Source organism: Delphinapterus leucas, chromosome 11 (assembly GCF_059928025.1).
Source record: "Delphinapterus leucas isolate spDelLeu-1000000601 "Yukka" chromosome 11, BTC_Dleu_Yukka2, whole genome shotgun sequence".
In the NCBI taxonomy this organism is placed as follows: domain Eukaryota; kingdom Metazoa; phylum Chordata; class Mammalia; order Artiodactyla; family Monodontidae; genus Delphinapterus; species Delphinapterus leucas.
Genome location: NC_143139.1, coordinates 44675975 through 44690812, shown reverse-complemented (window position 1 = coordinate 44690812; position 14838 = coordinate 44675975). Strand labels below are relative to the sequence as shown.

The window sequence follows — 14838 nt, the reverse complement described above, 5'->3', positions numbered from 1 at the left end:
ATTTTGATCCCTGGGCTGGAAGTGGGGGATTTCCAGGAGGATCCTCTGGGCTGAGTCCTCCTTCCTTCTTTCCTCTGCTCAGACCACCCAGGTGAGCCACTTCTCAGCACTAACATCACCACTGTGGTTTCTCCCATCCTTGGCATCTTCACCCATTAGGGCTGGGGGAGACAGAGAGGGAGCCACCAGGGCTGTCTGAAGTGACAAAGCTTCAGGTTGGACTTGAATTTCTTGCATCTAGGCAAATTGGCATGGTGATGCATCCACCTATACAAGTTATAGAGTGGCTCACCCAGCGGCCGTGCATCTGTCGCCAGCAGCAGAAGGGAGGAGAGCTCTTCTCAACAGGCTCCAGCAGACTGGGGCTCAGAGGACCAGCCTCTCCTGCTATCTTCTGAGCCCGATTCTTCTTGGCCATCACCTCTCCCCTCTGCTGTGGCGCCTATCACGGACCTCTCCTTTATGTACTTGTATGTTCAAGAACTGCAATCTGGTCTGCAACCTCTCGGACAAGTACGTCTTCATCATGGGCTGTGACTCGGGGTTCGGGAACCTCCTGGCCACGCAGCTGGTTGATCGGGGCATGCGGGTGCTGGCTGCTTGCTTCACTGAGGAGGGGGCCCAGAAGCTTCAGCAGGTTACCTCCTACCAGCTGCAGACCACCCTATTGGATGTCACCAAGACTGAGAGCATCAAAGCAGCAGCCCGGTGGGTGAGGGACCAAGTGGGAGAGCAAGGTGGGACGAATTGCATTCTTTGGCTTTCTCAGTTTATCCTTCTTTTTCTCTCTTTCTCCCGCAGGTATCTGAGAGTTATCAGGGACCCTGTTGTTCAGATGGGATGGGAGAGGTGATGTAGAGAAAGGGGCCGGGCCTGTAGCTCAGTGGGATTGGACCTGTTGCAGGGTTTGGACTGTGCACATGAAGAGGTGATTTCCCAAGGAAGTTTTCTTTCCCAGAAACTCAGAGGGTTAGCAGGGTTTGGGGGAGGTTGCGCTAGAAGTTCAGGGAGGGAATATGCATTCCGTCTGTCGGAAAGATGGAGTTGCCTCACTGGGACTTTGCTAGTCCTAACTCTCAGCTCCTATAAAAATGTGAGCACATCTCTTGTCGGGATCAGGCTAGGGGGAGGAGAGAGGGGACATGAGGCTGGACTCCCTGAGTGGGGACGTCTGTTCTCCTTGACCGTGTCAGGCTAGACTGCAGGGTGGGGAGCGAGATCTCTCCTCTTCCTCATATCATGATGGATACCAGGTTGACCTAAGGGTAAGTGCCTATGTCAGGGTGCCTGCTCTTATTGGGAAAGGAGGCTGTGGGCTAAGGATGGACTAGGACTGAATGGGGACCCACCCAGGGATCTTCCCACACGCAAGATGTAGGTGTAGGAATGGAAGAACAGGGTGGCTCAGTTGTAGAAGGAGCAGCCTGGGGGAAGTCCTGACTCTTGAGGGAGCTAATCTGGGGACTGTGCACACGAGTCAGGGCAGGAGAGCTCTGGGGCCCAGAAGGGGCAGACAATAACTCTTGCTTTATTTTCCTCCTTGGCATCTACCACTATCCAATACTCAATATATTTTACTTATTTTTCTTATTTATTTTCTATTTCTCCTGCTAGAATAAAGCTTCTAGTGGGGCAGGTGTTTTTCCTTTTATTTATTATATATCCTTGGTGCTTAGAACAGTGTCTGGCATCTAGTAAGGTGCTCAATAAATATTTGTCAAATGAACTAAGTTATGAATAATTCAGCAAGAGTCAGTTTCTTTCTTCAACAGGCTGTCTCCGCCCAGTGCCCTACATTCAGCTTTGAGCCACTTGTGTTAATGACTCACTGGGTATATTAATTAGTTTCCTATTGCTGCTGTAATAAATGCACACAAAGTCGGTGGCTTAAAAGAGCACAAATTTATTATCTTATAGTTCTGGAAGTCAGAAGTCCAAAATGGGTCTCACTGGACTAAAATCAAAGTGTTAGCAGAGCTCTAGGGAAGATTGCATTTCATCGCCTTTTCCAGCTTCTAAAGGCCTCCTGCATTCCTTGGTTCATGACCTTCTTCATCTTCAAGGCCGCAAGGTTGGGCTGAGTCTTTCTCAGGCTGCCATCTCTCTGGTTCTCTGTCTTCTGGCTCCCTCTCCACTTAGAAGGACCTTTGTGATTATATTGGGCTTGCCAAGCTAATCCACGATAATTTCCCCATTTTAAGGTCAGTTAAGCAATTTAAATTTCATCTGCTACCTTAATTCCTCTTTCCCATGTAATGCACCATATTCACAGGTTCCAGGGATTAGTATGGGGACATCTCTGGGGGGCCACTGGGCAACATCTTTGGTCTAAGAAGCACTGGGAAATGGGAGGAAGGGATACTTGCGTGCTTTCTTCTTGCCCCTCAGAGTGTCTGGACATGACAAGTTGGCATGACCCTAAAGCTGTTCACACTGTTTTGAAAGTTCTCTAGCTCTCTTTGCAGAAAAAAGAAAACTTAAAGTTGTCCTGGTTTGCCAGCAGGCAGAGCTATTTACCAGGGATGATCAGAGGTGGCAGCAGGGCAGAGACCACTCGGGTTTTACAGCCTTTGGGTCTCAGCAGCTCATTTCTTCCACTGTAAGACAAGAGTCTCCCCTAGCTGGGAAGGCTCTGAGTCCTGCCAGCCAGTTGGTCTCCTGGGGTCTCTACTTGGAGGAAGGCAGAAAGATAGGATGGGGACACAGCTTGTGTGGGGACCCCAGGCCTAGGGGAAGGGGTGAACCATGATTGGTGTTTACATCTAGACCTGCCCACGTGTGTGTGGAAGAGTATCTTGAGGCTACAGAGGCCAAGGTGGGGTAGTGAGGTAAGGGGAGGGAAAGGGAAGGAACCCCAAGCCCGTCCCCCAAGTGGAATTTTACTTGGAACCTCAGTATGTAAGACAAATGAAAATTGAGGTTCTCCTGCATCTCCCTTCCTTATCAGGTTCTGGGGTTCAGCCTGAAAGCTCTCAGCACTGCAAACCACAGGTTGGAAACAACTGTCCTAATCCACTCAACAATGAACCTGAGGCCCAGGGAAAGGAAGTGACCTGTCCAAGGCTGGAGGTAGAACCAGGACTAGAACTTGAGGCTCTTCAAGCCTGGCTCTTGCAGAGGTGAATGACAATACCTAGCAATATTTCTCTCCATTTATACCAACTCAATTTAACTATCTCAAAGGGAGCCCTTTTCACATTTTTCCAAAATTATTTTATTTGAATGTCTTCTGTATTTGTTTATAAGTCTGATTTATTTCTTCTCTGGTTTCTGAGATCGTTGAGGATTAAGACCATGTTTTGTTCATTTAATGTCTCTAGCACCTTCCTCTGTAACTGACAGATGCATGAAATGAATGAATGTGTGAATGGATGAATGAATGAATGAACAGAGTAATTTTGGTAATGTGTGAAATGGAGTTGGTTTCTTACACTCAGGTGAACAGAGAGGGGGAAGCATGATGGGGGAAGGAATTGAAACATTAATTCATTGGTAGGACAATGAGATCTCTTTTCCCAGAGCCAATAGCTTAGATGCTATTAGCTAAAGCCTGGATTGTAGCTGGTACAGTGTCCAGCTAGCTGGCAGACTGTGTGAATCAGAAAAACTGCCCCTTTAGGGAAAACCCATTAGTAAAAGGCCCATGTTCCTTTGGGCTGTCATAGCTCCCCCCACACACACTGCCAGACTGGCTGTCTTGTGCCTTGTGACATGCTCAACCATCCTCAGCAGCCCTGAGCTGGGGGGTCGTGGACCCTGGTGCTTTTCCAGAGACACTGCTGATTTTTGTCTGGTTCTCCCTCCCTCCACTGTGCCCCCAGGCCTCTGGGCCCTGGTGAACAATGCTGGTGTAGGCCTGCCCAGTGGTCCCAATGAATGGCTGACCAAGGAAGACTATGTGAAGGTGATCAACGTGAACCTGGTGGGACTGATCAAAGTGACTCTCCATAAGCTGCCCATGGTCAAGAAAGCCCAGGGCAGGGTCGTCAAAATGTCCAGCTCTGGTGGCCATGTGGCTGTCATTGGTGGCGGCTACTGCGTCTCTAAGTTTGGCGTCGAGGCCTTCTCTGACAGCATCAGGTGACTGGGCCCAGGTGCCAAACCATTCAGGGTAGGAGTTCTGGGGGTTTCACCTTAGGAAGAGAGGGCTGGGTGGGGGCACCCTGTGGGCAGGGGAGATCTGGAGAGAAGATGCTGAAACAGTAGCAGGAGGAAGGCTAGACCTCCAGGGGCCTTCCTCAGGGACCCAGAGAAGAGGAATGAGAAGAGGTGGGGTGGTGATGAGCAGCCTTCCCTTGAGCTGTCTCAGAATAAGCAACACGCTGCTTGGGCCTGTGGGAGTAGGAGGGAGAGTCCTCCAAACAGACGGAGAGGTCTGGGGGCAGATGTGCTGTGGGCAGCCCTCTGAGAAGGATGCAAGCCTTGCATAGATCCCTTCACTCCTTTGCCACCTAGGCATTGGGGGTGGGGCTGAGTGGGAGGGACCTGGTCGGAGCAAGGCTTTGGTCTAAATTCCTCCCGGCTAGGCTTGCCTAATGTGAATTGTCCAGAGACAGGCTTGGGAAAGGGCTTATTTGCATGAAAGCCATGCTGGGCCTGGTGCAGGGGTGGGGGGCACACCTCCAGGTTCCTGATCTCTGGAGATCAGCTCCTCTAGAGGTGTCAGAGGTGACTTTCCCTGATGATCCTTTGTCATTGTGGAGTCCCAGACTGAGTCCAGCTCTTCTTTCCCAGGCGTGAGCTCCACTACTTTGGGGTGAAAGTCAGCATCATTGAGCCGGGGAGCTACCGGACATCCATTCTGGGCAAGAAGGACCCGGAGGGCATGGAGAAGAGCACGTGCAAGCTGTGGGAGCAGCTGCCTCAGGAGACCCGCGAGAGCTATGGAGAGGAGTACTTCCATATCTGTGCGTTCCCCAGGAGAGAAAGGGATCTCTGAGAGGGATGGAAAGGTCTTGGGGGGTCACTGACCCACTTTCATTTTACAGATGATGGATGGAGGCTCAGAGGGGTTATGAGCCCAAGGCCACACAGCTGGTGGCAGAGCTGGGATTTGAGAACTGCTGGGGGAGTGACAAAACCATAGCTGCGGGGAGATGGGGGTGTTAAGAAAGATGCTGCCCCCCCCGCCCCTGGCACCTGCTTTCCCCCCAAACATCCGTATGCAGGTGAATCAGGTGAAAATACACTGCCATGAGTACAGAGAAGTTATTAAGAGCACAGCTACTTGAGCCAGACTGCCTGGGTTTGAAGCCTGGCTCTGCCACTTACGGGCTAGGAGGAGACTTTGAGAATGTTACCTAGTCGCCTTAAGCCTCAGTCTTCTCATCTATAAAATGGAGTTAATGATAGTGCCTACCTCACAGTGCTGCTGTGAGGATTAATGTCTGTGAAGTATCTCTCATGCACTAAGTGCTTGTCAAATCAGTAAAGAGGAAAATCACGCGAATGTTTTAAAGGAAGGGGCTCTCTTTCTCCCTGGCCTAAGGGCCTCCTGTGAATCTCAGGTGTTTCTGGAGAGTAGAGGAGGGACATCACAGCTGTTTACTATACTGTCCCAAACTCACAGTTTGGGGAACTCTTCCAGTTTGAGGGATGCACGGAGCCCCCACCATTGGAGAACAAGAGGAGGGGTGGCCTGCAGGTGCAGCGGAGGAGGGATTGGCCAAAAGACCTGGTGGAGTACCTTGTGGTAGGAAGGAGAGGCCTACTCTGAGGACTGGGAGGCCCCACATTCACTCAGAGCATCTAATCCCAAAGCCAAGCCAGTTGGTTTCAGGAGAGGATCATTCACAAGATTTCCTGCTTCTCTCCATTTCTCCCTCCAAGTGCCTGGAGGCGGAACAGACCCTCAGGGCCACCCTTGGAGCTGCCCTTGTGTGGGACAGAAAGGTGAGGCTGGCATTTTTCTGGCTCAGGAGGTTCCCTTGGTCCAGAGTGAAGCAGCCGGCTCTCAGCCCCATCCTGCTCCATTTGGGCCTCAGTGGCCTAGTCATATATTTCCCTAAGCCAGATTTTTTTCCCTCTCTTTTACTTGACTTCCATGAACATCCCTGAGAGGCAATTTCCTGTTGTGGTTTTAAGCTCTTAGACTCTGAAACTAGGCTGCCTGACTGTAAATTTCATCTCTCCTGCTTGCCTTGGGCCAGTTGCTCAGTTTTCTCATCTGTAATGGGTTATAAAAATTAAATGAGTTAATATATAAAAAGTGCTTAGAATATTATCTGCTTCCTGGTAGGAACAATTTGATTTAAAAGTTTGTTGTTTTTATCTATTACCAGTGTAATAGAGAAAAAGAGCATGGCCTCCTTTTCTCTAGTACACTGGTACCTGCGAGCTGTGTTGCAAAGAGATATTCTTAACTAGCAATCATCCAAAGTGATGAATTTTAAACATATACCCAGAAACCCTGAATGGGCTAAATATAATCACTCAGTTAAATTAATGGCAGGTATCTAACTGTCTGGGGGGCAGGGGTGGTTATTTTAGTGAATTGCTCTCCTAGACCTCATACATCCACAGAGTAAAAAGCCAAGACACCATAACTTAAAAACCATAACAGCCATTTATTCACCTAATGCGCATTTTATTGAGAGCCTACCACATGCCAGGCACTGGGTAGGGCCGGGGGTGAGAGTGGACAAAACAGCAGGGCACACAGCTGGCTGCCTGCAGCTTAAGGCCCAGTGGAGGAGATAGATCTTAATAACAACACACACATTTAGTGACAAATGTGGATAATGACCATGGGAAGAAACACAAGGCCATGAAAAAAAGAATAGGGTTGGGAGTGGGGCCCCAGTTTAGATTATGGTGTAGGGAGGGCTTCTCTGAGTTGACTTTGGGGAAGAATAAGTTAGGCATTGTTGGAAAGTGGATAGGCAAGAAAGTTTTTTCAGGAAGGCCCTGAGGCACTGAGTTCCCTTAGAGGAACTTTAAAGATACCAGAGGGTGGGGAGCAGTGCAGGGGGAGCAGAAGAGACCCAGGATAAATTAGAGCATCAAAGCACACTGAGGATTAAGGATGTGATCTGATTTGTGATTGGGAAAGCCTGCTGTGGTTGCTGCAGTATTCCAGGCTACACATGTCGGTGGTTTGGGCTACAGAGAAGTGGAGGAGATGGAAAGAAGTTGATAGATGCCCGGTGTGTATTAGACCTCCTGGTACTGGGAGGGAGAGAAAGCCATCCAGGACAAGTGCTAGGTTTAGTTCAAGAAACCTGATGGGTGGAGGCATCATTCATTCATTGATTTAGGGAAAAGTCAGGGAGAAGTATTTGGAGAAGTATTCCTTGGGGAAAGTAATCTTTCAGTTCTGGACATATTAGAATTCTGTGAGGAGAAGTAAAAAGTTCTGAGGATCAGTTAGGGCTTTCTCAGTTACAGGTGACAGAAAATCCAACCCAAATCATTTAAGCAGAAAAGGAATTTCTTGATGCTTATTACTAAAAAGTATAAGGATATGGGCTTCAGGCACTGCCTGATCCAGTCCACAAATGATGTTCTTAGGACCTGCTTTCACCCTATTTCTTTTTTTTTTTTTCAGTACTTATAGATTTATTCAGGCCTGTTAGAGGTCTTAAAGTAACCAGGAATTGCAATAAATATTTGAACAGAGGGCTGGATGTTTCAAATGCTAAATAAATCGATAGAATTAGAGCTAATACACCAGCTGTGCTAATCCATGTGACTGCCCTTTGTCTTGTGCTCTCTCAGCTGACACTTGTCCTTTACAATCCAGCTGTGGTAAACCCTCCACTAGCTGAGGAAAGCTCTATTTTCATTTCAAATCACCCTATTTCTTGGCTCTGCTTCTTCTGTACTAGCTTCAGGCTTACAGCTCTCTCCCCTGTTGGTGGGGTCCCATGGCTGCAGCATCTCCTCATCTCCTCCCAGGATAGTCCTTTCCAGTAGCTCCCCCAAACGGTCTAAGATTTACTCTGACTTGGTGGGCCAATGATGGCAGAAGCAGAGGGAATTGCAGGATGTACTCAACCCTGAGCCCGTCACTGTGCCCGGGGAAATGTGAAGCTCTGATTGGCTTAGGCTGGGTCATGCACTCTACCTAGACCAAAGGACTCAGAATGGAAGAGGCGTGGATTCCCAGAGAGAAATCTGTAGCTGTTGCTATCAACAAGGGGAATAACTGTTTGGGGGTTGGGGGGAGGATAATATATATTCCCTGTGAGTTTCCCCTAAAACTCTCAGTTAGCAAAGAATGATCCAAATTATTTATGGGGTCACTATGAGGCTGGGGTGAAACACAGACTCAGCCAGCATCTGGAAACCACAAAGACGTTTTCTAAGTAGCTCAATGCAGGCAGAAGCTGGAGAGTCTTCAGTGAGGTCCCTAAAAGAATGTGTAGAAAGGCGAACTTCCTCTGAAAACCACTGTTGAAAAGCTGATGTTCTTCAGAAGAAAAGTAAGGGTGGGGTTATAAAATACTATAGGCTGATTCATCTGTAGTTCTCTCCACGATTTCAGAGGAAAATTTTTCCGCAGGCATTTGACTACTTTTAGATAAAAAATTTTCCGAGTGATCATACTCTAATTTTCACTTCAGTTTTACTAGTGTTTACTGGGATACACAGATGAGACAAAAATCTCTAGGAATCTAGAAGGGGAGGCCTGAAAGCAAGTATAACGCCACACAAATTATGCAACAATGGACATGCATACAAAACAAAGCAACAACTGAGCCTGTGCATCTAGAGCCTGTGCTCCACAACAGGAGAGGCTGTGACAGTGAGAGGGCCGCGCACCACGATGAAGAGTGGCCCCCGCTCGCCGCAACTAGAGAAAGCCCACGCACAGAAACTAAGACCCAGCACAGCCATAAATTAATTAATTAATTAATTAAAGGACGTAAATTTTAAAAACAAACAAACAAAGCAACAGTACAGGGACTTAATTCTGCTGTCACAAAAGCCTTCACAGAGGTGACCATTGGTGTCCTAGTGAGTTTTGAAGAATAAATAGGAGTTCACCAAAAGGGAAAAAGATGGCAAACGTTTCACAGAGGGAAGAGCACGAGCAACAGTTTGGAGACCTGCCATAGCACTTGTGTGCTTTCGAAGGTGGTGTGGATGCAAGCTATAGACGACAGTAGTCTCTCTAACCGTGTTACACAACTCTCTATACTTCAGTCTCTCCACGATAAAGTATAATAATTCCTCTCTTGTGGGTTGTTAGGAGAGTTAAACAAGAATGTAAAGTACTCAGCTCAGCCATATGATAAGGGCTCAACAATCTTAGCCATCGTTGTTATGACTAGTCTGGCCTGAGTGTAAAGTGTAAAGAGGTGGGCATGGGGATGAAGCCGGGAGACGTTACGAGTCGGAGAGTAGAAGACTTTGATGGCTCCAATAAGAAGTGTGGCTGTAAAAAAAAAAAAAAAAAAGAAATGTGGCTCTCATCCTGAAGGACTTCGGAGAGCCTTTTATTAAATGGCTCTGAAATGACCTGATCAGATTTGTGTGCCGTGGGAAGGATGAGGGTGGAGACGTGAGACCAGCTGGGAGGCCACCTCAGAAACCCAGTGAAGGACCGACAAAGGCATGAAGTGAAAGGTCTTGGGCATTGTGGGAAGTATGTATGTATGTGGGGTAGTGTTGGGGGTGGGGCAGGTGCTGTGGAGACAGACTGAAGAAATATTTAGGAGTGGTCACAAGCACCACTGGACATGAACTCCAGCAAGCTGTTATGGCCAATCAAACCGGCCCCTGGCTTGTGAATCCGGGAACAGGCCAGGTATCTTGGAGTGATTTTTAGCTATCCCCAAAATAGAACCATATTGGAAATGGCTAGTTAATAGCAACCTAACCTAGGCACATTCCCGAAGAAGCAGCACACAGAGTCACTGGCATAAGCATGTGAACAGGACACAGTGCTCTGGTCCTCACAGAGCACAGCCTGGCTTGTTAGCATACTTCGCAGCAACACAGCCACCTGCCAAGTTTCTTTCTTTATCTCAACCCTGCCAGGGAAGCCACCAAAAATTCCCCTTTTAGTCCCCTTTCTCCCTAGGGAGGGACTAGGACCGTTGGGTCCATATGAGTGCCAAAGCCTAGTGCCTGCTGTTTCATAGACTTTATTTTGCTGAATTCTCACAATAGCACAAACGTTTCCTGGATGCCCAAATGCAAAGCCTGAGTTCTTCCTCACCGTCCAGGAGACTGACAGGGGCTAAAGGGTACCCCTGTCTCCCTCAATCCATGTCTAGCTGGGTGCCCAGCACAAAGCAGGAGTGCAATAACTATTTGAGAGAACATGGAGAGGATGTGCCTTAGACTATTTCAGAGTCTCAGGCAGCTTCTTCCACCCCATCAGCTTGTGGGTCCAAAGCCATCTCATCCCATCAGCTTGCCTCATCCTCATCAAGCCCACACAGACTTCCCTGCCTCTGAGGGAGCCGTAACCCCGAGCTTCATGAATGAGTCCTTTGACACTCGCTTCCCCGCCTGGAACCTGCTGGGGGTGGATTCTGTGTCAGACCCAAGGACAGAGCACAGAGCGTCGGATTCCTAAGACATTACTGCTCTATAGACAGCCTGGCTTTAAGTCAGTGTGGCTCTTTTTGGGACCCCTAATATGTAGTTTACCTCTTTTCACTGCAGTAGTTTTCTCTTTAAGAAACAGAAGGAGTTCCTCGGAGTCGGAGGGGGGGGTAAAGCATACTTGAACGACACCGTTCTGCCCTCACCAACTGCCCACCAGTGTCCTGCACAGAAGGGGTGACTTCTCTGCCTTCCTGGACCACACCCAAGTCAGGCTAGCTTTTGCTTCCTCTTTGTTTTTAAGTTCTAATCCCTTATCACGAAGTCTGACTCTCAGGCACCACTTCCTCCTGAGTCCTTGGGGCGCTCAGTGAAATATGAGTCCCACTGAGCTACCCCCTTCCCAGAGTCCTGGGGTGAGGGTGCAGGTCAGGGCTCCCTAAGCGTATCGTGTGGCTTGTCTCCTATCTGTGTGGTAAGCTACAGCAGACTTAGACCCATGTCCACACCCGTGTGTACCATGCTAACGGAACAGCCCCTCACATTTGCTAGAGCCTTACAAGGTACCTGTCTGTGCCTTAGCTCCTCTGAGCCCCATAATGACCTTATGACCAAAGCAAAGGCAGTGCTACTATTTTTTAATAACATCTTTTCCCTGCATGCTTTTGTAGAAAATTTGGAAACTCTAGGTAGTCCACAGGAGGAAAAAAAAAACCTCCAGCGACTAGGAATATCACCAGACAGACAGTATTTTTCCTTATTTCCTTCCAATTTTTCTGTGCGCTTATATTCACCTGTTTTCTCTCCTCTTTCCTCCACTGTCTACCCTGCTATTATTCATCGTTATTATTCTCTAGGGCAGGTATTATTATCCCCATTTTATAGATGATGATAGTTTAAGCTCAAAGTCACACAACTAATAAGTGGCAGAACTGGGCACAGTTCTTCTCATTGCTAGTCTAATGCAATAGTAGGAATTTAATTCACAACTATTGAATTCGGGAAGAGAAATAAGATTATTTATAGGGTGTTTGTTTAAGGGGCAACCTGGAGCTTGTGAAATCTGCCTGAAATATTAGATCAGTGGTCTGGTGAACAAGGAGCTTGGATGGAATTCAGAAGAAACAATCTTTAATGAAGAATAATAGAGCCTTTGATTTTTCCCCCTCTTGTACCCTCAAACAGATACTGACAAGTTAAAGAACACGATACAGCTGGCAGAGTCAAGGATCAGTGAAATCACTAACAGCATGGAGCATGCTACTGTTTCCCAGAACCCCCGCATCCACTACAACCCTGGCCTGGATGTCAAACTCCTCTACCTCCCCTTGGCTAAGTTTCCCACCCCTGTGACAGATTTCATCCTGAGGCGGTACCTTCCAAGGCCAGCAGACAGTGTCTGACCTGGGGAAGCCCAAGGGGTGGTCAGTGGAGTATGGAGGAGGGGGGGCGGGAGAAGGCACTGTAGGGTCACATGAGGGGGTATCAGATGTTCTGGGGACACCTTGCTTGGCTGACACTCTACCTGTTGGTGGTGAATTTATGGATAACTTCTAACAGAAAGTGTTCCTACTCACTGGGGCCTCACAGAAACCTGAGGGGGCCTTTACAGGTTCAAAGACCTGCAGCCTGGCCCCAAGAACATCTGTCACCCAATCAGGATATGGCTTTTTCTTGACCTGGAGGAGTCAAGGAGAGGAAAATTAGTTCCTGCTGAATCATGAGCCTCCCTCAGTTATCACCACCACTGGGAAATTTTGTGGGATTATGTAGCCCACAGGAGAACTCAACCACTTTCCTCTCGTGTCTCTAAATATGCATTAACCTTATTCACATAAACCATTATTTGAAGTATGTAGTAGGACAAACAGGGAGTGCAAGATTATATCACGCAAAAGTTTATCATAGTATTTTCTCTCTCTTTTATGGATTTCTGTATCCATAGGTGATTGGGGCTCACATGAAGTAACATTCATTTGTTTAATCACCATTGATTAATTCTTCAACTATTACCTGAGTGCCTACTATAGACGAGGCACTGTGCTCTCTTTTATGGATTTCTGTATCCATAGGTGATTGGGACTCACATGAAGTAACATTCATTTGTTTAATCACCATTGATTAATTCTTCAAATATTACCTGAGTGCCTACTATAGACGAGGCACTGTGCTCTCTTTTATGGATTTCTGTATCCATAGGTGATTGGGACTCACATGAAGTAACACTCGTTTGTTTAATCACCATTGATTAATTCTTCAAATATTACCTGAGTGCCTACTATAGACGAGGCCCTGTGTAGGTGCTAGAAGCATACAAATATGGTTGAATCACGGTCTTGGTTTTTCACTCTTTATTTTGTGGTTTTGTTTTTGTATTTTAGCACAATATCTAGTAGCAGAGACAGGATAGCGATAGAAGAAACAGAAATCAGAAAATCAAATTTTTGGAGCTACGAGGAACACTAGAGTTTATCTAATTCAGTAGTTCCCCAACTTGGCTGTGTATATCATAATCACCTGGTTAATTAAAATACAGATTCCTGGGCCTTGGTGTTAGAAAATCTGATTCATTAGGCTTGGGTGGGGCCCAGAAATCTGTATTTGTCAAAAGGACCTAGATGATTCTGATGCATCTGGGCACTTGGAAACTGCTGATAGTCCCATAGGAGTAACTAATGCTCAGAGGAGGAAGTGACTTATGGGAGGTCCCCTAGCATCATAGCCTTGACAGAACTCAGGTGTTTAGATTCCCAGACTAGGATTGTAGTTACAGGAGAATAAATTCCCGAAATTAGTAACATTGTCAAAAAAGTCAGGAAACGATGGGCTTCCCTGGTGGCGCAGTGGTTGAGAGTCCGCCTGCCGATGCAGGGGACACGGGTTCGTGCCCCGGTCCGGGAAGATCCCACGTGCCACGGAGCGGCTGGGCCCGTGAGCCATGGCCTCTGGGCCTGCGCGTCCGGAGCCTGTGCTCTGCAACGGGAGATGTCACAGCAGTGATAGGCCTGCGTACCTCAAAAAAAAAAAAAAAGTCATGAAACGAAATTATTATTCTTTAAAAATCCTTAAACTTCTGAGCCATATGAAGTTCTATTGAAAAGACTTTTGATCTTGAGGAGTGATCACGTAATAAAGGTCAAATGTGAATTTTTAAAATTAAAATGTCTTTAGTTGGTGTCTCTTCAACATCCAGCTGAACTTGAAAATAATTAAATGTAACTTAATCACGTCTGCCGAAGACCCCTTTTCCAAGGAAGGTAACATTCACAGGTTCCAGGGATTAGGGTGTGGACGTATTTTTTGGAGGGCCACCATACAACCCACTAAGTCTGTTATTTGCATCACGTCTATTCCTGGCACCAAATTCTCTGTATCAGGTAGGATGCATTGAGCAGCAAGTAACAGAAAAGTCAATTCACATTGGTTTAAACAACAAAGAAAGAGTTAGGGCAGGACCCCATAGCTAAACGATAATTGCATCATCTTTCTGCTGCTTTGCTCTGGCATCCACAGTTTAGTCTTTACCCTAAATCCAATTACCTTTATTGTTGTGGCACGACTGCCAGTGGCAATGGGAACTCTGTGCTTCCTCATTCACAACTTATAAGAAAAGAGAGAGCCTGTCTTTCCATGACGCTAAAGATTTAGGAAGTTTCTTTCCTAGGGCCCTCACCGAGGCTTTCCTTAAATCTCATTGACCCAGGGACTTCCCTGGTGGCACAGTGCTTAAGAATCCTCCTGCCAATGCAGGGGGCAGAGGTTCGAGCCCTGGTCTGGGTCATGCCACAGAGCAACTAAGCCCGTGCACCACAACTGCAGAGCCTGTGCTCTAGAGCCCGTGAGCCACAACTACTGAGCCCTTGTGCCACAACTACTGAAGCCCATGCACCTAGTGCCTGTGCTCCGCAACAAGATAAGCCACCTCAATGGGAAGCCCATGCACCCCAATGAAGAGTAGCCCCTGCTCACCGCAACTAAAGAAAGCCTGCACATGGCAACGAAGACCCAACAATGAAGACCCAATGCAGCCAAAAATAAATAAATAAATAAATTTATATTTAAAAAAAAAATCACATTGACCCAAATGAGACCTGGATGGCTTAGGTTTGTCCATCTGTGGACCAGTCACTGACAAGGGGGTAAATTGCCACGAATTGTTTAGACTAATCACAAGACAGAATGGGAATGTTGGGGAGACAGTCACAGTGCCTATTGCCCTGGAAAATTCAAACCTCAGACTCCATGCTATTGAGAAGGTTAAATCTAGGTCAAAAATAAATTTTCTTTGTTGAAGACACAAAAATTTACTAGGGGGAGTAGCCATACTACCTATAGCTAGGC

At 47.2% G+C, this 14838-nt stretch overlaps 1 protein-coding gene across 1 annotated transcript; it reads left to right on the top strand.

Annotated features, from left to right (window-relative positions):
- Positions 1–282: 282 nt before the first annotated feature.
- LOC111173855 (short-chain dehydrogenase/reductase family 9C member 7) lies at positions 283–13659 on the top strand (the record flags this gene model as incomplete). Its single annotated transcript, XM_089921582.1, is given in 6 exon segments — positions 283–474; positions 476–737; positions 2948–3119; positions 4735–4907; positions 5830–5892; positions 11683–13659. Coding segments are annotated over 6 exon segments (1080 nt in total), but the record flags the coding sequence as incomplete, so codon positions are not given.
- Positions 13660–14838: the final 1179 nt, after the last annotated feature.